The sequence below is a fragment of the Mirounga angustirostris genome, unplaced genomic scaffold (assembly GCF_029215605.1).
Source record: "Mirounga angustirostris isolate CCGP_5_RB_7025 unplaced genomic scaffold, mMirAng1.0.hap1 SCAF_7, whole genome shotgun sequence".
In the NCBI taxonomy this organism is placed as follows: Eukaryota; Metazoa; Chordata; class Mammalia; order Carnivora; family Phocidae; genus Mirounga; species Mirounga angustirostris.
This window is the reverse complement of record NW_026991715.1, coordinates 53511898-53535420: the sequence shown is the minus strand read 5'-3', so window position 1 is coordinate 53535420 and position 23523 is coordinate 53511898. Positions and strand designations below refer to the sequence as shown.

At 37.7% G+C, this 23523-nt stretch overlaps 1 protein-coding gene across 1 annotated transcript in view; it reads right to left on the bottom strand.

The window, feature by feature from the left end:
• CENPH (centromere protein H) overlaps positions 1-23523 on the bottom strand; it is a 30269-nt gene that overhangs the window by 2505 nt on the left and 4241 nt on the right. The window contains exons 2-8 of the mRNA XM_064596190.1: positions 17408-17463; positions 11247-11295; positions 10777-10851; positions 8315-8371; positions 5776-5839; positions 5382-5433; positions 2884-3047 (exon numbers count right to left, since the gene is read on the bottom strand). Of these exons, the coding sequence (XP_064452260.1) occupies positions 2884-3047; positions 5382-5433; positions 5776-5839; positions 8315-8371; positions 10777-10851; positions 11247-11295; positions 17408-17463 (517 nt within the window). The remainder of the gene's footprint in view (positions 1-2883; positions 3048-5381; positions 5434-5775; positions 5840-8314; positions 8372-10776; positions 10852-11246; positions 11296-17407; positions 17464-23523) is intronic.

Sequence of the window (23523 nt, the reverse complement as noted above, 5' to 3'; positions counted from 1 at the left end):
ATCTATTAAAAAAAGAAAAATACATTCTTGTATCCTCATTTCCACTTTCAGTAAGGGTTCAGCCTCAATCCCCATAATGCTAGGGACTATTTACAATGTTTACAACAATTTTTTTTTTGGCTTCATCAGTTTTTGGAGGCAACTTTTACCTATTAGGGATGTTTGCAATGGTATTCTAGATTAAAGGAAAAAGACTGCAGCTGTGATTCAGTCATTTTGCACTTCTACAGTGAAAAACAATTTAAGCATAAACTGTTATGCCCTATTTATTTTTTAAGATTTTATTTATTTATTTGACAGAGAGAGACACAGTGAGAGAGGGAACACAAGCAGAGGGAGTGGGAGAAGAAGCAGGCTTCCCACTGAGCAGGGAGCCCGATGCGGGGCTCGATCCCAGGACCCTGGGACCATGACCTGAGCCAAAGGCAGACGCCTAACGACTGAGCCATCCAGGCGCCCATGCCCTATTTATTTAAAAAAAACTATGGCTCAATGATACCAAGTGACTAATTCAAATCCTGTTCAAATAGATTTTAGAATTTAAGTGTTATATTATTATGTATAAAAATATTTAAAAATTTGTCCTATACACAGAACATTCTTGCTACTGGGCTGGTGTATATAAATCCAATTAAATTTACAAAGGCAAGGGGAAGTAAACATTCAAATATGACTGAACCCATTAGGGGCAGGAGCTCCAAATGCAGCCAAAGCTATGTTCTGCTTAGCAAAGCAATGATTTCATTAAATCAAAATTAACACTAAGAGGATATGAATAAAAGCTAAGAAATATAAAATAATAGACGTCTCAAAGCAGTAGGAAGGAACATGTGCCAAAGAAAATTAAAATGATCCTGTACTGGGGCTCCTGGGTGGCTCAGTCATTAAGCATCTGCCTTCGGCTCAGGTCATGATCCCGGGGTACTGGGATCGAGCTCCGTGTCGGGCTCCCTGCTCCGCGGGAAGCCTGCTTCTCCCTCTCCCACTCCCCCTGCTTGTGTTTCCTCTCTTGCTGTCTCTGTCAAATAAATAAAATCTTAAAAAAAAAAAATGATCCTGTACTTATGATGCAATCCTCCACTGGAGGTTAGTCTAAGGGACTTCTTTACTCCTAATAGAGCAAAGCACTGCTACTAAAAGGTAGGTTTAAGACCTGATGAAGAGGAGTGCCTAGGTGGCTCAGATGGTTAAGCGTCTAACTCTTGGTTTTGGCTCAGGTCATGATCTCAGGGTCATGAGACTGAACCCACGACGGCTCTATGCTCAGCGTGGAGTCTGCTTCAGATTCTTTCCCCCTACTTCTCCCTCCTCACTACTTCTGTTCTCTGTCTGTTAAATAAACAAATAAATAGAATCTTAAAAAAAGACCCAAGGAAGAATATCTTACGGTCAGATATAAGAACTCACATTCTACAAGGATATGCTTTACACATAATAATAAATATTTGCTTTACACATAATGGGCAGGTTTTAAAAATTTTTTTATTGTTATGTTAATCACCATACATTACATCATTAGTTTTTTGGGGTTTTTTTTTAAGATTTTATTTATTTGACAGAGAGAGAGAGAGCGAGAGCAGGAACACAAGCAGGGGAAGTGGGAGAGGGAGAAGCAGGCTTCCCGTGGAGCAGGGAGCCTGATGCGGGGCTCGATCCCAGGACCCTGGGATCATGACCTGAGCCGAAGGCAGACACTTAACGACTGAGCCACCCAGGCGCCCCTACATCATTAGTTTTTGATGTAGTGTTCCATGATTCATTGTTTGCGTATAACACCCAGTGCTCCATGCAGTACGTGCCCTCTTTAATACCCATCACCAGGCTAACCCATCTTCCCACCTCCCTCCCCTCTAGAACCCTCAGTTTGTTTTTCAGAGTCCATCATCTCTCATGGTTCATCTCCCCCTCCGATTTCCCCCCCTTCATTCTTCCCCTCCTGCTTTCTTTTTTTTTAACATATATTGCATTATTTGTTTCAGAGGTACAGATCTGTGATTCAACAGTCTTGCACGATTCACAGCACTCACCATAGCACATACCCTCCCCAGTGTCTATCACCCAGCCACCCCATCCCTCCTACCCCACCCCCCACCCCAGCAACCCTCAGTTTGTTTCCTGAGATTAAGAATTCCTCATATCAGTGAGGTCATATGATACATGTCTTTCTCTGATTGACTTATTTCGCTCAGCATAACACCCTCCAGTTCCATCCACGTCGTTGCAAATGGCAAGATCTCATTCATAATGGGCAGTTTTAACTGTGTATCTTCCTAATTGAAATCTGGTAATTTAAGTAGTTCACCTCAACAGTTTGAGACATTTTGTAATTCAAAAGAGAAATGAAAACCCTCCAGAATAAAGGAACACATAAAATTTAAGAGGTAATATGGTAATAACTACCGACATTTATTGAGAATTTACTTGGACCAGACATTATGCTAGACAGATTAACATGAATTATCTTCTTTATGTTTTACAACCTCTTTTTCTAAACAGGGAAACTGATGTTTAGAAAACTTAAATAATTTGCTCAAGGTTCTCAACTATTAAGTTGCAGTATGGATCATAATTCTAGATTACCATCACCCCATCCATGTTTTCCCCCACCTCCCAAGTTTAAGTTCTAATGCTTTCCACCATTATACCTGTCTCCACAAAGCTAAAATCATTCCACTTATAAATGCCTAAGATCTAACCATAATGAAAAGTCAAAGCCTTAAACATTAAATAGACATAAATTCCAAATATAGGTAAACAGACTAATACTTAGTATTGAATTCATGATTTTTTCAGGATCAAAGACTAACTGAAAGCAAATCTGAAAGTAACAGAACCAATCATTTTCAGAAAGTTCTTTACCTACTTTCCTTATATAAATATTACCTGAAACACATGTTGAATAACTGTCGTAATTTGTATCTCCATCTGCAGGTTTTGTTGTATGGTCTTTATCTTGTCTGAATTTTCCATACTGGCCAAATCATCTTTCTGTTTGTTCTTTTCAGTCTGTATTTCTAAAAGCTTACCTTCTGAAGCTTGTTTTAATTCTATTAGGTTAAAAAAATACTATATTTAACAACTCCTACAAACAAGAATCTGGAAAAACTGTGAAGCAGAACAGTTCCTGACTATATCAGTCAAGAGAAAATATTTAATAAGCATCATTTTATTTATTTATTTATTTATTTTTAAGATTTTATTTATTTATTTGAGAGAGAGAATGAGATAGAGAGAGAGCATGAGAGGGGGGAGGGTCAGAAGGAGAAGCAGACTCCCTGCCAAGCAGGGAGCCCGATGCGGGACTCGATCCTGGGACTCCAGGATCATGACCTGAGCCGAAAGCAGTCGCTTAACCAACTGAGCCACCCAGGCGCCCAGTAAGCATCATTTTAAGTTGCAGTTCCATTTTGATCTGAAAATGACTTTCGTGGTGAAAAATACCAGTATTTTAACTTTATCCTTAGCAATGTCCTGCATGAAATATGTTCAGGGTATGTATGTATGATAACGACAGCTGTCTACTTATGTTTGAAGTGTTAAAGAGGACTTACTCAGGGTTGCCAAAAGGAAGGCAGAAGATACATGTAAGGAAATACCTTTTCCTCCTTTATTTACAAAAATGACACATCAACAAGATAAATTTTCAATAAGAGATTCTCTTCTCCAGGGATAAACACATCATCAACCATTTCCTATAGTTCCTGAAATGTTCTAAGAATTAAACTATTTGAAAACATAAATGGGTGTGTCCCAGGAGCTTGGTTCCTTGATATAAATGGATCAAAAACAGGTTGGAATGCGATGGAAAAACATTAAACATCCAAAGAGTGATTAGATCAGATGACCGGAACTACTTCTGACCCTGAGATTACTTACAAACAGGCAAATCTGTGTAATATTTAAAAATAATAAATCATGCCTATACTATTAAATGAAAAAGGCAGTTTACAACATAGACTAAAATGAGGCCAATTTTATTAGATAAGAAATAAGCACCAAAGCCCTGAAAGGCTCAGTCAGGTATGGGTCTGACCTGATTTCCACTCAGGTCATGATCTCAGGGTTGTGAGATCAAACCCTGTGCCTGGCTCCACACTCAGCATGGAATCTGCTTGAGATTCTCTCTCTCCCTCTCCCTCTGCCCCTTCCCCTGCTCACGCTCACTCCTTCTCCCCTCAAATAAAGAAAATAAATAAAATCTTTAAAAAAAAAAAAAAAGGTGGGGGCGGCTGGGTGGCTCAGTGGGTTAGATGGCTGCCTTCGGCTCTGGTCATGATCCTGGAGTGCTGGGATTGAACCCCACACTGGGGTCCCTGCTCAGCGAAGAGCCTGCTTCTCCCTTTGCCCCTCACCCCACTTGTGCTCTCTCGCTCTCAAATAAATAAAATAAAAATCTTAAAAAGAAAAAAAGCACTGAAGAGTGATTATCTCTTCATAGTAAATTAAAAAATTTTACTTTCCCTAAGTATATTTTTGTTTCCAAATTCTACTGAAAATGTGTATTACTTTAAAAAAAAATTCAATAATTTCAATGCAAAAAGCTATCTCATGTTCATTAAGTTAAAAAGCTGTAGAATCATATGTATCAAATGATAACTTAAAATTATGTATATATAGGGGCGCCTGGGTGGCTCAGTTGGTTAAGCGACTGCCTTCGGCTCAGGTCATGATCCCGGAGTCCTGGGATCGAGTCCCGCATCGGGCTCCCAGCTCAGCGGGGAGCCTGCTTCTCCCTCTGACCCTATCCCCTCTCATGCTGTTTCTCTCTCTCTGTCAAATAAATAAATAAACAAAATCTTTAAAAAAAAAAAAAAAATTATGTATATATAAATATGTTTATATGGACATGGAAAAAGTACTTGAATGATTATGCCTAACTGTGGTCACACAGGAAGGAGGTAAGGCTTTCACATTATACTTTTCTGTATCATTTGATATTTTTCTCCCTGAGAATATATATATATATTTTTTAAGATTTTATTTATTTATTTGACAGAGAGAGAGACAGCGAGAGAGGGAACACAAGCAGGGGGAGTGGGAGAGGGAGAAGCAGGCTTCCCGCAGAGCAGGGAACCTGATGTGGGGCTCGATCCCAGGACCCTGAGATCATGACCTGAGCCGAAGGCAGACGCTTAATGACTGAGCCACCCAGTCGCCCTCCCTGAGAATGTATTAATTTTGTGATTTAAAGTTCTAAAACAACAGAAATGAATCAAGCGAAAAACATTTTATATACTAATTTTAAAAATGCCATGTGCAAAATTTTAAGAAAATCTGAAAATTAAGAAATTTCTCAATGATTGAGGTAACTGGCAATCTCCACTGTAAATGAAAATGTTTTCTACCAAAAAAAACAAAAACCAAAAAACTGTTCTACATACGTAGTCTCTTCTTTCTAACATCAAGTAGTTTTTCCTCCAAATCCCAAGATTCCTGTTATTAAAAATAAAAAGATTAAGGCACATTCTCTAAGAACAAACCTCTAACACTTACATCACTGAATTTTATCTATTAGCCCATGTTTTCCAAACCTCCAGTTTTCAATCCCTTTATTTCCATACCAAAAAAGAAAAAGGACAGTAGCTTAAATTTTAGTAAATAATTAGCCACAATAGTCAGAAATAACTGAGTTATGAGAAAAAGAAAACTTAAGAACAGTGAATTCCAATCATACCAGTAACCTTTTGGTAATCCTATATAATCATACACAATACAGTTGCCAGCAACAAGTTACTGAAATCATGAGAATGCATAAGCAGCCCAATGTGCAGTTACCTGTTGTGATTTCATTATTAATTTGTTTAGCTTTAATACGTGTTTCATGTTATCCATGAGCACACTGAAAAGGAATAAAAAAATGATTTGTTAACCTTAATTAAAAATAATATCATTAATGAATAAATCAATTACTATGTATTTCCTTTCATGAAATTTACTTATACTTCAATAGAAAGTCAATTTTTTTTTTTTAAGATTTTATTTATTTATTTGACAGAGAGAGACACAGCGAGAGAGGGAACACAAGCAGGGGGAGTGGGAAAAGGAGAGGCAGGCTTCCCGCTGAGCGGGGAGCCCAATGCGGGGCTCGATCCCAGGACCCTGGGATCATGATCTGAGCCGAAGGCAGACGCTTAACCAGCTGAGCCACCCAGGCACCCCTAGAAAGTCAACTTTTAGCAAAATAAACCTGGAAAAGTTTGATGTAAACTAAACTGTTTAAAATTAGAGGTGCAAGGGCGCCTGGGTGGCTCAGTCGTTAAGCACCTGCCTTCAGCTCAGGTCGTGATCCCAGGGTCCTGGGATGGAGTCCTGCATCGGGCTCCCTGCTCAGCTGGGGGGGCTTGCTTCTCCGTCTCCCACTCCCCCTGCTTGTGTTCCCTCTCTTGCTGTCTCTCTCTCTGTCAAATAAATAAATAAAATCTTTTTTTAAAAATTAAAAAAAAAATAAAATTAGAGATGCATTTCCCTAAAAAATCTGTAATCACAGACAATAAAAAATATGAAATTCTAGCATGTAGGAACATTTCTAAAAATCTACTATTTTGGAGAAAAAGCCCTAATAACATGCTAATAAGTTGTTTTTAAAAACAGACTTTATTTTTTAGAGCAGTTTTAGGCTCATAGCAAAACTGAATAGAAAGTAAGCCCATATGCCCCTGTCCCCCACCACACATGGCCTCCTCAACTATCAATATCCCCCACCAGAAAGGTCCATTCATCACAAATGATGAATCTACATTTAACATATTATCATCCAAAGCCCATAATTCACATTAGGGTTCACTCTTGGTGGTGTACATTCTATGGGTTTGACAAATGTATAAAGACATGTATTCACCATTATAGCATCATAGAGAATAGTTTCAATGAATATTCAGGCTGCTTCTTACCCTCATGTCTTCAACAAATATTTCTGATTACCTACTATATGCTAAGACCTGTGCAGGTACCAGGAATATAAAGCAAAGTAAAACACCAAGAGGAAGGAATCTGCTGAAAGAGAAAAATGGAACCACAACTATAGTATGGTTTCATTACAACCAGTAATGAAACAGCTGTGCACAGAGTAGAACAAGGGAAACTCTTGAATCTTAAAGGACATGAAGTAATTACCTAGATTACCTAGTTTGGTATAGCTGGAGCCAAAGTGTAAAATAAGACTGGGTAAGAACAATGGTTCTTATACTTCAAAGTGCCACAATCCTTTGGGAGGATATTTAATGCGGATCACCACATGACCCCCATCATGCCCATTTGGACTCAGAGATTGAGTCAGTAATTTTGGGATGGGACCAGCAATGTGATCACTGTGATAATACTAATTATTCTGATACCGGCCAGGCATGAGAAACATTGCATGCAGAAGGAGTTTGTTGAGGAGGCTGAAAATGTAAATCTTTGCATAGACCTGTGAAAGCTAAACTCATTTTCCACTAGTTACAGCTATACTGGTTTGTAAACTTTAAAACTTGCTAAAGGCACTACTACCTCAGCCTATTTGGCCTTTCTGTCTCTTTGGAGCTCAATTTGTCCTGTACCTCTTTAACTCAAGAATGTTTAAAGCTCACCTTTAATGGAAGAGCAATCGTTAAGAGGGCCCAAATTCATGTTTTAGGATTTATGTAATCCTGGAGTTATATGGAATATGGGGAGAATACATTATCAGTCTGAACTAAGACACCCAGAAAGGGGAAGTGCCCAGATGCATCTTAACACTTTTCTGGTGTTAATGGGAGGGAATCTTTTATCACAAGATTTTTTTAGAGCTTTGATAGATAAGAGCACAGGTAAGGCCCCTGAGGCCATACACAAAGGATCAGATTATAAAAAACCTTGACTGCCAGAGTTTTAATTTTATAATCCTTGGCAAATAGTTTAACATATACAAGCTCATTTCTGCCAGTGAAAAATGAGGCATATACTTCCTGTCTCATTCATGTCTCATTCCTATCTCAATAACCCAATTCCTGGGTTATTGGATAAATAAGATAGCCCTATCCCTGTTTTACAGTAAATACTGAACAAAACTAAACTTTTAAAATCTTCCTTCAAAGTTTTCAGACTGTCTGCCTAAAAATTTCCATTGCTTCTTAGTGTTGCAATCCAAACAAAATGTCAGTAGGACTAAAAATTATAATGCTGAAGAGGACCCACAAAAATTCCGTCACTTTTCTTATTCCCCAGATAAAGGTGGTTGGCACTGACAGCTAATTAAAAAAAAATCAGAAACCTAAAGTCATTATGCAGATCTCCCTTCTTACTCTAAGCCTTAACAAATTCAGAAAAAAAGAAAAAAGGAAAAAAACAAACGTACTTAGTCTTGGGGTTAATCTTCTCCAGGTTTTTTTTAAATGCAGTCGAAAGTTGCATCCTACAATGCAAGGAAAAAAGCTGGCATTATAAAACATGGATAACATTTGTGGTATATTGAAAAGAAAAAATGTATATATATACAAGTTAAAGATGGATTTCCCTTTAAATGTAACCTAAACCATAAGTAGGTTTATAAACACTATTGTGTGGGAAATACTTTGATAAATAAGTCACAGAAATGGAAAATAACAAGATGGAAAGGGCTGCTGCATGTGGTTGTGCACTGCCAGGCTGAGGGACCAATGAGACTTGAAATCAGCCTGAGCTTTGCTCTCCAAGCCATCCACCTTGGTGCAGGACTAGGAGGAAGCATTAAGGCCCTACAGAGATCAGCACAGGCCTGACATGGAGTTAGGGCATACAAAGTCATACCTGAATGTAAACTTTAAAATATGCCTACATACAAACTGCATAAATTACTTTTAAATCCAAATAGCTAATAAATAAGTAATAATGAAAAGGCAATCAACTTAGCAATATCAGAGTCATTTCTTCCTTTCTGTCACACACACAAAAATTCAATTCATTAAAACAAGATCTCTTAATAGCTCTGAAGTCATCTTAAAAAACATGATCTAGGGACCTCACTGATGTGAGGAATTCTTAATCTCAGGAAACAAACTGAGGGTTGCTGGAGTGGTGGGGGGTGGGAGGGATGGGGTGGCTGGGTAATAGACATTGGGGAGGGTATGTGCTATGGTGAGTGCTGTGAATTGTGCAAGACTGTTGAATCACGGATCTGTACCTCCGAAACAAATAATACACTGTATGTTAAAAAAAAAAAAAAAGAAGAAGAAGATAGCAGAAGGGGAAGAATGAAGGGGGGGAAATCAGAGGGGGAGACGAACCATGAGAGATGATGGACTCTGAAAAACAAACTGAGGGTTCTAGAGCGGAGGGGAGTGGGAGGATGGGTTAGCCTGGTGATGGGTATTAAAGAGGCACGTTCTGCAAGGAGCACGGGGTATTATACGCAAACAATGAATCATGGAACACTACATCAAAAACTAATGATGTAATGTATGGTGATTAACATAACATAATAAAAAAATATATATATGATCTAGGGCACCTGGCTGGCTTGGTGTGTAAAGCATGCAACACTTGATCTCAGGGTCATGAGTTCAAGTTCCATGTAGGGCAAAGAGCTTACTTAAAATGAATTAATAAAAACTACATATAATCTATATGTAGTTTAAACGAGCCAACTTATATGTTCACTACTAGAAGCAATTAAGAGGACTTTAACTACTTTTCAATTAAATGTGTAAGAAATTCATCTGGGAAGGCCAGAAACACAAGGAAGTAATTTTAAAAATCATTCACTTAATTGAGATTATTAATTCAGATCACATAAGAGATCCTGTTTGTCTTATTAACAACAGTATACCAACACCTACCACAAAGCTTTCTAGACATAGTAAGCATTCAAATATTTGTTCAATGAATTTTAAAATACGGATGCAAAACCTATATTAAAAATATATTTAGGGGCACCTGGCTGGCTCAATCAGTAGAGCATGAGGCTCTTGATCTCAGGGTTGTGAGTTTGGGTTCTGAGTTCAAGCTCCATATTGGTGTTTTACTTAAAAACAAAATCTTTAAAAATCAGGAAACAAACTGAGGGTTGCTGGAGTGGTGGGGGGTGGGAGGGATGGGGTGGCTGGGTGATAGACATTGGGGAGGGTATGTGCTATGGTGAGCACTGTGAATTGTGTTAAGACTGATGAATCACAGACCTGTACCTCTGAAACAAATAATATATTATACGTTAAAAAAAAAAAGAAGATAGTAGGAAGGGAAAAATGAAAGGGGCAAAATCGGAGGGGGAGACAAACCATGAGAGACTATGGACTCTGAGAAACAAACTGAGGGTTTTAGAGGGGAGGGGGTGGGGGGATGGGTTAGCCTGGTGATGGGTATTAAAGAGGGCACATACTGAATGGAGCACTGGGTGTTATACGAAAACAATGAATCATGGAACACTACATCAAAAACTAATGATGTAATGTATGGTGATTAACATAATAAAATAAAATTTAAAAAATAAAAATATATACATATAGATATATTTAAACTTGATGACAATTCTTTTACTTGATTAATAGTTACTGTAGTAATCAAATCCATGTAATCCTTTGGAACACTGGATGGGATTTAAGCTCACCCTTCTATTTCCTTGATTGACATTTTCTTATTAAGTCAATCTTATGTAACTACTTCAAATGAAGGTATTAATGAATGACGTAACTTTTCTCTCAGAACTCAAAATCTGTGTAACCATTATCTAATGATCATATCACTTGATTAATCATTTAGACTAATTAAAATATTCCCTCCACCTCAAAACATACCCATTTTTCATTCAGTTCTCAATGCTTATACCTAGATTGTAAAAATTACCTGTCTAATGCAAGCTTTTTTATTTCAAAAGCAATTTTCACATCTTCAATTTCATTTTCCAGGTCTTCAATTTTACTATCAAAGAAGCATGAACAAAAAAATTTCAGCAATATCAATATCAAAAAAATTCACTGAATATCAAAAAACATATAAAGTAAACCTTTGAAAAAAGTAAAATGACCCTATCTACATAAAATTATTCTATAGGCTCCCCACAATGATGCATTTATAGATTTGGTAAACAGATGCCTCCGAGATATTCAACTAATTATCTGGTGAAGGGGAATGCCAAAAGTGCTAATGTGATCACTCAGGTACATGTTAAGTCCATCTCCCGTATCAACAACTTCTCAGTACATACATGAAAAATTACTTGGAAAAATAAAGAAAAGGAAAACGAAGATAATGGTGTAAGATGGGTAATTATATCAAATCTTAGTAAAAAACACAAAATTTAAAATATGACATACGCTTCAATTTGCTTATCTTGCATGATTTGTTCTGGAGTTTTTTCTTCATCTACAAATAAATAATTTTTTGAAGTTAGTAACAGTTTTAGAAGAGTGTGGTCCAACAGAAATATAAGCCACAAATGCAAACCAAAAATTTAATTTTTAATTTTTAGTTTCCATATTATAAAGCAAGTGAAAATATTTCAGTATAACTTATTTTAACCCAATAGGTCTAAAATATTATCATTTCAACATGTAATTAATCTAAAATTACTAATGAAATATTTTATAATCTTTTCTTCTGTATTTTTCATTTATACTCCCTCTCAAAGACTAACCACATTTCAAGTTTTCAATTGTCACATGGAGCTAGTGGCTACCATACTAGACAGAGCAGTTTGAGAATAATGGAAAATAAAAAAGGAGTAAAATATTAACATGAGCAATGTCAAAAAGATCACCTGTATGTCTGTATGTTAGAAAAAAAACAGTCGGGGGTGCCTGGGTGGCTCAGTCTGTTAAGTGTCTGCCTTCGGCTCAGGTCATGATCCCAGAGTCGTGGGATCAAGTTCGACATAGGGCAACCTGCTCAGTGGGGAGTCTGCTTCTCCCTCTGCACCACCCCCATTCATGCGCTTGCATTCTCTCTCTCTCACAGAAATAAATAAATTTAAAAAAAAAGAAAAAACAATTGGAAATTAAAAGGTAAAATTACAATATACAGTTTCTTTCAAAAACATGAACTACTTAAGGATAAATTTAACAAGATATGCATATGACCTCTACACTGAATATGTTCAAATACTGAAAAGATATATCATCTATAGGTATTAGAAGAATCAATATGGCTAATACAACAATTTCCCCCATATTGATCTATAGATCCCAATCAAATCCCAATCAAAATTCTAAGACTTTTTTTTTTCTGTAGAAACTGACAGGCTGATTTTAAAATGCATATAAAAACACAAAGGACCCAGAACAGTCAAAACAATTTTGATAAAGAAGAACAAAACTGGAAGACTTACAAGAGTTGATATCAAGATTTACTATAAAGCTACAGTAATCAAGATAGTGTGGCACTATTGTAAGCATAGACAAATACCTCAAGGGAACAGAGCAAAAAGCCCAGAAATAGACCCACACATATACAATGGAGAAAGGAAAGTCTTTCGAACACACAGTGCTAGAAAATTAGATTTCCATAGAGGGAAAAAATGAACCTTGATCTTTAGCTCACACCATACACAAAAATTAACTCAAAAAGGATCAGAGAACTGCATGTTAAACCTAAAACCGTAAACCTTGTAGAACAAAACAAAGGAGAAAATCTCTGTGACCTTGGAGTGGTCACAGACTTCTTAGGACTTAAAAGCATACACCACAAAAGAAAAAAACCTGATAAAAATCACTTCTTCATATTAATGCCTTCAGTGCCTCAAAAGATAGTTAAAAAACAAAGGCAAGTTGGGCACCTGGCTGGCTCTGTCAGTAGAGCATACAACTCTTGTTATCAGGGTGGTGACTTTGAGCCCCATGTTGGATGTAACGATTACTTAAAAATAAAAAGATCTTAAAAAAAACAAAAAAACAAAAAACAAAGGCAAGCAACAAACTGGGAGAAAATACCTGCTGAATATATAAGTAAATACACAGATACCTACATATCTATAGATATATACTTAACATCTGTATATATACCTGTAACCTATATATAGATACCTGAAAAGAATAACTAAATTTATAAAAAGAATTCAAATTCAGTAAGAATAACAATCCAATTAAAAAAATAGGCAAAGATTTTAACACTTCATAAAAGTAGATTTACAGATCTACTTCATAAATGTAGATCTATTAATTGCCAATAACCACATGAAAAGATACTCAACATCATTAGTTATCAGGGAAATGTACACTAAAACCACATGGGATACCACTACAAACTTATTACAATGGCTAAAATTTAGTAAGACTGATAGTATCAAATTTTATTTATTTTTATTTTTTTATGTTACTTTCCTGCTTTTTAATTAAAAAAAAAAAAAAAGCCTTAACAGTTGATGGGAGGTGAGGATGTTGCAGCCACCAACACAGCCCATTCTTGGAAGAACCTCTGTTACCTACGGTAGGAGGAACCTGGAGCTGCAATTACAAGGGGACACAAGACGAAAGGGCATTTTTCCTTCGGAGGGGAGGAAACTTGCTTCGTTCACCGCCGAATCTCGGGGGCCTTAGAACAATGCTGGCCACTCCACTGGCGTTCGAGAAAGCCTCGAGCTGGCCGGTGCCGGACTCGCAGGACGCTGTGGAACACGGACGGGCGCAGGAGCCTTTCCTTCCACATCAGGCAGCGACAACCAAGGCTCCGCCGGTCCCTGACAGCGTAGCGCCCTCGCCCTAAGCTCACCCACCTTGGGCTACGGGGAAACCACAAGCCGGGAGCACGGACCAGAGACGATGGGGAGGTTTGGGGGAGCAAAGCTACACCCGCTGACAGGCTTTAAACTCCAGTCAACAGTATCAAATTTTAAAGACGATGCTGAGTAAATGGAAATCTCATGCTTCTAGGAAGAATGTACCAGAATGGTATAATCATTTTTCTCATTTTTTTTTTTAAAGATTATTCATTTATTTGAGACAGAGAGAGAGAAAGAAAATGCGCACAAGCCAGGGGGGAGGAGCAGAAGGAAAGGGAGAAGAGGACTCTCTGCCGAGCAGGGAGCCTGATGTGGGGCTCAATCCCAGGATTTCGAGATCATGACCTGAACGAGGCAGATGCTTAACTGACTGAGCCACCCAGGCACCCTGGTGTAAACATTTTAGATGTCTGGCAGTTTCTTAAAATGTTAAACATATAGAGGTACCTGGGTGGCTCAGTCAGTTGGGCATCCGACTGTTGATTTCAACTCAGGTCTTGATCTCAGGGTTGTGAGTTCAAGCCCTGCATTGGGCTCCACACTGGGCATGATATTTAAAAAAAAAAAAAAGTTAAACATGGTTACCACATGAGCACACAATCTCACTTTTAGGTATTTAACCAAAAGAAATGAAAAGAAGTGTCTACAGAAAGACAGGTAGAAATGACAAATGTCCATAGCAGCTTTATTCATAATGGGAAAAAACTGCAAACAATTCAAATGGCCATCAACAGGTGAATGGATAAACAAAATTTGGTAGAGTCATCATGAAATATACTCTACAATAAAAGAGAAAAATTTACTGAAACAAACAACATGGATGAATCATAAAATTATGCTGTGCAAAAGCAGCCATACATATTGGGAGTGACCACTATCAGGTACTGGGTTTCTCTTTAGGGTGATGAAAATGTTCTGGAATTGGATATTGGTAATGATTACACAATACTGTGAATATACTAAAACCTACCTAACTGCACATTTTAAAATGAATTTTATGTTATATGAATGAAATCTCCATTAAAAGAAAGTTGTCAGATACACACACATAAATACATATCATATAATGCTGTTTACATCACATTGTAGAACAATCCTGTCTAAGAGAAATTTGTGATGGTAGAAATGTTTAATATCTCTGCTGTCCAAAAGGGTAGTCACTAGACACATGTGGCTACTGAGCATTTGATATGTAACTAGTGCAACTAAAGAACTGAATTTTAAATATAATTTTAATTAATTTAACTTTACAAGGCCACATGTGGCTAATGGCTACAGCACTGGACAGCCCAACTCTAGAAGGCAAATCTATAATGTGGGTGCTGGGGTAAGTATAGGGACTGACTGTGAAGTAGAACAGGGGAGGTATAACAGAAATATTCTATCTTGACTGTGGTGGTGGTTACAGTGATATATATATATTTGTCAAAACTCAACAAACCATACGCTGAAAATGGATGTACTTACTGTTAAAAAAAATCCTTCAAGCAATAAAGTAACACATTCTTTTAATGGTAAAATAATTAATTTTAGATAAACATTTTATCAAAGATTACAACCTCACTTCCTGCCCTAAAGCTGTAATCTCCTTTAGTTGTAGAAACTCTACAGTGTGCACTATTAAGCCTACTCAAGTGTTCAGAAGTCATAATCCCTTAAAAGAAAAATTATATATAGATGGAAAACAAGGACTCTATTGAGAAGCTGGACTACTTCTTAACACTTGGACTTTACTCTCATGTCATCTTCTCGAACACACCATCTTTGATCACAGTATCTAGAGTAGCCCCTCCTTATGACACCATTATTTCCTTCATCACACTTAACCATACTTCATAGTTATCTTGCTATGTTTCTTTCCTTACCTGTTTTGCTACACAGAATTTAAGCTCTACTAGGGCAAATTCTGCTTCTTCAACACTATGTCTCCATGCCTAGTTAGATGTCCCTAGTGGGGACATATTGAATACTTAAAAATGATTTGAATGAATGCAGGAATACACAGAGATAATTTCTCAATGGCCCAAATTCTGAATAGCTTTCCCCCTACAGCCTGTCCTCTAAGAAGATACATTATCTTTTTTTATTACGTGGGCTCTCATGGCAGCAAAAGAATTTAGCCATATCCTACCTTTATTAAACATCACTAGTTTAATACAAGGAGCATGGGCTTCAGAAATGAGGAGATCATTAATGCCTCCAGGGGAAGGAAAATGACTTATTGGTAATTTTTTTTTTTTTTTTTTTAGTTTTAATTTATTTGAGAAAGAGAGAACACAAGCAGGAGGAGGGGCAAAGGGAGAGGGAGAAGCAGGCTCCCCGTGGAGCAGGGAGCCCGATGTGGGGCTTGATCCCAGGGCCCTGGGATCATGACCTGAGCCAAAGGCAGAGGCTCAACTGACTGAGCTACCCAGGCGCCCCCATATTGATCATTTTTGATGGTAACATTATTGATATAATGGAAGGTCATGGCTTTGGAGGCAAAAAGACCTGTTTCATATCCCAGTTTCAAAAATTACTAGTTATGGGGTGCCTGAGTGGCTCAGTTAGTTAAGTGTCTGCCTTCAGCTCAGGTCATGATCCCAGGGTCCTGGGATCGAGTCCCGCATCGGGCTCCTTGCTCAGCGGGGAGCCTGCTTCTCCCTCTGCCTCTCTCTCTGTCTCTCATGAATAAATAAACAAAATCTTAAAAAAAAAAAAAAAATTACTAGTTATACCAAGCAGAAAAGCAGCCAGGGGGCCCATTTCATAGTCCTATTTTTTTGTTGTTGTTGTTTTGCATAAAAAGACTTTAGAAAGCCTGGACTATCAGATGGACAACATACTAGAACTGCCTTTGGATCTATGGCCTTATAAAAGAATCTGAGCAGACTCTGAAAAGTTCCTAAGTTACATGTATTCAGGTGAAGTGACTAAGTCACCTCTGTGGCCCCTCAGGTTTTCCACAATTCTTGATTCAACCTAAAGTATTACTTGGTATTATTCTTTAAGCCTATTTGACAGAGAAAGAAAGACTCACCAAAACCTATCTTTGTAATCCAAAGGCTTACAAATTAGGTTGTAATAATGGTTACTACTTTAGGAGAGCTAAACTATTATTTTAGTACTCTCTTGCTCAAGACGTCTAGATTTTAAAAGATAAATTTACATTTTTTCAGGGGTGACTGGGTGGCTCAGTCCGTTAAGCATCTGCCTTCAGCTCAGGTTATGATCCCAGGGTCCTGGATTGAGCCCTGCATCAGGCTCCTTGCTCAGTGGGGAGTCTGCTTGTCCCTCTCCCTCTGCCCCTCCCCCTCCCCCTGCTTGTGGATTCTGTCTCTCTCTCTAATAAATAAAATCTTTTTTTTTTAAAGATTATTTATTTATTTGAGAGAAAGAGGGAGCGAGAGAGAGAGCATGAGCTGGGGGAGGGGCAGAGGGAGAGGCAAAATCCCCAATCATCTGATCCACTAATTTAATCTTCAAGTTGTTCATGATCAAGTTCTATGATTCCTTCCCACAGAAATTTCCCAATTCTCTGATCAACAGAACTTAACTTCTTGCATTATTATTTAGTTTTGTTAATCTGTTTCCTGAATTCCTAACAAGTTCCTGAGGGACAGGGCAATTGTGTTTTTTGCTTTCTTATATAGTACAGTACCACATTATGCTGACACTCCCATTCCCTAAATAAATAACTTTTTGTAAAGTTGATTTTCTTTTCTCTAGAATACTGTTCATCACCAAGCTCACAAAATCTTATTTGAAAATGAAAATACTTACTTGCATCAACTACTGATTTATATTCCAAGAGTTGTTGTTTTGTCTGTGCTCTCAGCCTGAAAGCATAAAGAAAAGAGAAAGTCTTTTTTATAAATTAAGTAAACTCTACCACCAACATGGGGCTCAAACTCAAAACCCCGAGATCAAGAGTTGCATGCTCTGCTGACTGAGCCAGCCAGGTGCCCCAGAAAGTCATATATTTATAGAGGTTTGACTCATTACCAACTCACCTTTTTCAGAAGTTTATGCAATAAAATGAATGTAAGTAAACTCGGCAATAAGTCTTCTAGTTTGGCCTGATTTATTTAAAGTGGGTGTAAAGAGAGTTCTAGTTGAAGACGGGGTTGTAGAAAAAACTATGTCCTCCTCCATGGAACACACCAAATTACATCTATTAATTGAACAATTCCTCCTGAAAAACTAAGGGCTGACTGAACAGCTACTGAATAACCAAAGATAGAACAAAAAGAGAACAGGAAGAGAGATGGAGACATGCCACAGTTTAAAAGAGTAACTAGCATATACAGCCACAGCTCCAGTCAGCCAGCTAAAGTCACCAACCACAAACAGTCTGCACAGAGGACACCATACACAAGATCACCCCTTCAAGTTTAGGAGAAGTAGCTCTTTACCTTTCTATAGAAACAAACACAAAAACTCAAGCAAAATGGGGAGACAGAGGGTGCCTGGGTGGCTCAGATGGTTAAGCGTCTGCCTTCGGCTCAGGTCATGATCCCGGGGTCCTGGGATTGAGTCCCGCATCGGGCTCCCTGCTCCTTGGGAGCCTGCTTCTCCCTCTGCCTCTCTGTCTCTCATGAATAAATAAATAAAATCTTTAAAAAAAAAAAAAGGGGGGGGGGGGAGACAGAGGAATATGCTCCAAAAAAAAAAAAACCCTCAGAAAAAGAACTAAATGAAACAGAAATAAACAATAAGCCTGAAAAAGAATTTAAAGTAATGGTCAAAATGGCACCTGGGTGGCTCAGTTAGTTAAGCGTCTGCCTTCGGCTCAGGTCATGATGCCAGGGTCCTGGGATCAAGCCCCACGTCAGGCTCCCTGCTCAGCAGGAGCCTGCTTCTCCCTCTCCTCCCCGACTGTGATTTCTCGCTATCTCTGTCACTATCTCTCTCAAATAAATAAAATAAATAAAATCTTTAAAAAACAAAAAATAAAGTAATGGTCATAAAGATACTCACTGGGCTGAAGAAAAGAGTGGACAAATTCAGTGATACCTTCAATAACAAGACAGAAGATATTAAAAGAAACCAATCAGAGCTGAAGAACACAATAACTGAAAAAAAAAAAAAACATACTGTAGGAAATCAACAGCAGATTAAAGGATCAGAAGGATATATCAGTGATCTAGAAGAGAGGGTAATGGAAAGCATACAAGCAGAAGAGCACAAAGAGAAAAAAAGTTCCAAAAATGTAAATAGATTAAGAAATCTTTTGGACAATATCAAGCAAACATTTACATTACTGGGATTCTAGAAGACGAAGAAGAGAAAGGTGTAGAAAAGTTATGTGAAGAAATAAGTGAAAACTTTCCTAACCTAGGGAAGGAAATAGATCTCCAAGTCCAAGAAGCACAGAGAGTTCCAAACCAGATGAACCCAAGGAGCTCCAGACCATGGCACACAATAATTAAAATGTCAAAGGTTAAAAATAAAAATAAAGACAGATTTTAAAAGCAGCAAGAGAAAAACAAAAAGTACCTACAAGGGAAAACATGAAGCTATCAGCTGATTTTTCAGCAGAAACTTTGCAGGTCAGGGCAACCCTATTGGGACCCCTCTCACTCCTGTGAGCTTTTTTTGTATCCTTGCTTAATAAACTTCTGTTGCTTTACTCACAAGAGAAAAAAAAAAAAAACTTAGCAGGCCAGAAAGGAGTGGCATTATATATTCAAAGTGCTGAAAGGAAAAACTATAACCAAGTACCTGCAAGGTATTCATATTTGAGGAGAGAGTTTCCTAGACAAATAAAAGATAAAGAAGTTAATACCGCTAAACCAGTGTTATAAAAGTAAACTGTGGAGAAGTCAGTAAAAAGGGAAGAGAAGGGGGAAAAGATTTTTTCTTTTACTGTTTTTGCTTTGCTTTTTTAGAAAGTGTTTGAGCTTAGATGACCAGAAAGGTAATATGGACTGTTACTCATTTGGATATTATATATGAACCTCATGGTAACCACAAACCGAAAACCTATGGGAGATACATAAAAAATAGAAAGAAGCCAAACAAAACACTATATTCACCGGTCACAAAGAAAGAGAGCAAGAGAAAAAGAAAGAGAGCAAGAAAGGTGTTTCATAGAACTAAGTAACACAACCAGAAAATAAATTTTAAAAATGGCACTAGGTACACACTTATCAATAATTACTTTAAATGTAAATGGCCTAAATACTCCTATCAAAAGACACAGAATAACAGAATGGATAAAAAAACAAGACCCATCTATATGCTGCCTACAATAGACTCACCTCAGACATAAAGACACGTACAGACTGAAAGTGAAGGGATGGAAAAACATTCACCATGAAAATGGAAGCCCCCCCCCACCAAAAAAAAGAAGCCCAGGTAGCAATACTTATATCAGACAAAAGACACTTTAAAATAAAGACTATAACAAGAGACAAAGAAAGGCATTACATAATGAGAAAGTAATCAATCCAACAAGAGAATATAACAATTGTAATTATCTATGCACCCAACACTGGAGCACCTAAATACATAAAGCCACTGTTAACAGACAAAATGAGAGAAACTGATGCTAATATAATAATAGTAGGGGGACTTTAACAATACACTTACATCAGTGGATAGATCATCCTGACAGAAAATCAATAAGGAAATGTCTTTGAAAGACACATTGGACTAGATGGACATAACAACATACACAGAACATTCCATCCCAAAACAAGAGAATAAACATTCTTTTTCAAGTGCATGGGTAACATACTCCATAATAGATCACATATTAGGTCATAAAACAAGTCTCAATAAATTTAAGAAGAGTCAAATCATATGAATTTTTTTTTTTAAACTACAATGGTATGAAACTAGAAACAAATCACAAGAAAAAAAAAAACTGGAGGGGCGCTTGGGTGGCTCACTTGGTTAAGCGACTACCTTCGGCTCAGGTCATGATCCCAGCATCCTGGGATCAAGCCCCGCATTGGGCTCCCCTCTTGGCAGGAAGCCTGCTTCTCCCTCTCCCACTTCTCCTGCTTGTGTTCCCTCTCTCACTGTCTCTCTCTCTATTAAATAAATAAATAAAATCTTAAAAAAAAAATTTTTTTAAGGAAAAAAACTGGAAAAAATACAAACACATAGACATTAAACAACATGATACTAAACAGCCAATGGGTCAATGAAGCAATCAAAGAAGAAATGAAAAAACAGGGCGCCTGGGTGGCTCAGTCGGCTAAGTGTCTGCCTTCAGCTTAGGTCATGATCCCTGAGTCCCAGGATCAAGACCCGCACTGGGCTCCCTGCTCAGCGGGGAGTCTGCTTCTCCCTCTGCTTGTGCTCTCTCTCTCTTACTCTCTCTCTCTCAAATAAATAAAATCTTTAAAAAATATATTAAAATTAAAAATAAAAGGAATAAAAAAATACATGGAGACAAATGAAAATGAAAACACAATGGTCCAAAATCTTTGGGATACAGCAAAAGCAGTTCTAAGAGGGAAGTATAGAGCAATACAGACCTACCTGAAGAAGCAAGAAAAAAATCAAACAATCTAAACTTACACCTAAAAGGAACTACAAAAAGAATAACAAAATCCAAGGTGAATAGAAGAAAGGATGTAATACAGATCAAAGCAGAAATAAATGACATACAGACTGAAAAAAGAAAAAAAAGGAAAAAATATCAGTGAAACAAGAACTGGTTTTTTGAAAAGATAAACAAAATTGATAAACCCTTAGCCAGACTCATCAAGAAAAAAAGAGAAAGGACCCAAATAAATAAAATCAGAATCAAGAGAAGTAACAACTGACATCAAGAAATACAAAGGATTATAAGAGCATACTATGAAAAATCATATACCAACAAACTGGACAACCTAACAGAAATAGCTAATTCCTCAAAACACACAATCTTACAAAACTGAACCAGGAAGAAATAAAAAAGTCTTAATAGACCAATTACAATAAGAAAATTGAATTGGTAATCAAAAAACTACCAAAAAGGGATGCCTGGGTTGTGAGTTGGTTAAGTGTCCAACTCTTGGTTCCAGCTCCAGTCCTGATCTCAGGGTTGTGAGATCAAGCCCCATGTCAGGCTCTGCTCTCAGCGTGGAGTCAGCTTGAGATCCTCTCTCCCTCTGCCCCTCCCACTCATGCTCTCTCTCTTTCTCAAATAAATAAATAAATCTAAAAAAAAAAAAACTACCAAAAGTTCCAGGACCAGATGGATTCACAGATGAATTCTACCAGACATTTAAAGAAGAGTTAATACCTATTCTCAAAGTAGTCAAAAAAAAAAAAAAAAAAAAAAAAAAAAAAAAAACCCAGAAGAGAAAGGAAAACTTCCAAATACATTCTACGAGGCCAGCACTACCCAGATACCAAAACCAGACAAAGACACAACAAAAAAAGAAAATTACAGGCCAATATATCCCTGGTGAATATAGATGCAAAAATTCTCAACAAAATATTAGCAAACTGTATACAACACATTAAAAAAATCATTCACCATGATCAGATGGGATTTATTCTAGGGATGCAAGGGTAATTCAATATTTGTGAATCAATCAACATCATATACCACATCTACAAAACAAAAGACAAAAATCATATGATCATCTCAATAGAAGCAAAAAAAGCATTTAAAAAGATTCAACATTCATTCACAATAAAAACTCTCAACAAAATGGGGTTAGAGAGAATATACCTCAACATAATAAAGGCCTTCTACAAAAAACCCACAGCTAACATCACACTCAATGGTGAAAAACTGAGAGCTTTCCCTCTAAGTTCAGCAACAAGACAAGGATGTCCATTCTCACCACCTTTTTAAAAATTAATTAATTAATTTGAGAGAGAGAGAGAACAAGAATGAGCTGGAGCGGCAGATGGAGAGGGAGAGAGAATCTCAAGCAGATTCTGGACCCAGTGTGGAGCTGACGCAAGACTCAATCTCATGACCCTGAGATCATGACCTGAGCCCAAACTAAGGGTTGAATGCTTAACCAACTGAGCCACTCAGGCACCCCCACCCTCACCACTTTTATTCAACATAGTACTGAAAGTCCTCTCCACAGCAATCAGACAAGAAAAAGAAAAAAGAGGCATCCATTTTGGTAGGGAAGTTAAATTGTCACTATTCGCAGACAGCATGATACTATACACAGAAAATCCTGAAGACTCAACCAAAAAACATACTAGAATAAATGAATTCAGTAAAGTGGCAGTATACAAAAAACACAGAAATAAGTAGCATTTCTATATACTAACAACAAAGTCACAGAGAAATTTTAAAACAACACCATTTATAATTGCACCAAAAACAATAAAATACCTAGGAATAAACTTGACCAAAGAGGTGAAAAACCTGTACTCTGAAAACTATAAAATACTGATGAAAGAAACTGAAGATGACACTAATGGAAAGATATTGCATGTTCATGGATTAAAAGAATATTGCCAAAATGTCCGTATTACCCAAAGCAATTTATGGTTTCAAAGCAATCCCTACCAAAATACCAACATCATTTTTCACTAAACTACAACAATCAATACTAATATTTGTATGGGGGGGCGGTGCCTGGGTGGCTCAGTTAGTTAAGCATCTGCCTTCGGCTCAGGTCATGATCCCAGAGTCCTGGGATGGAGCCCTGCTTCGGGCTCTGTGCTCAGCGGGGAGTCGGCTTCTCTCGCTCCCTGTCTCCCTCTTCCCTCCCCACTTGTACTCTCTCACGCTCCCTCTCTCTCTCAAATAAATAAAATTTTAAAATAAAATAAAACTTGGGCGCCTGGGTGGCTCAGTTGGTTGGGCGACTGCCTTCGGCTCAGGTCATGATCCTGGAGTCCCGGGATCGAGTCCCGCATCAGGCTACCTGCTCAGCAGGGAGTCTGCTTCTCCCTCTGACCCTCCCCCCTCTCGTGCTCTCTCT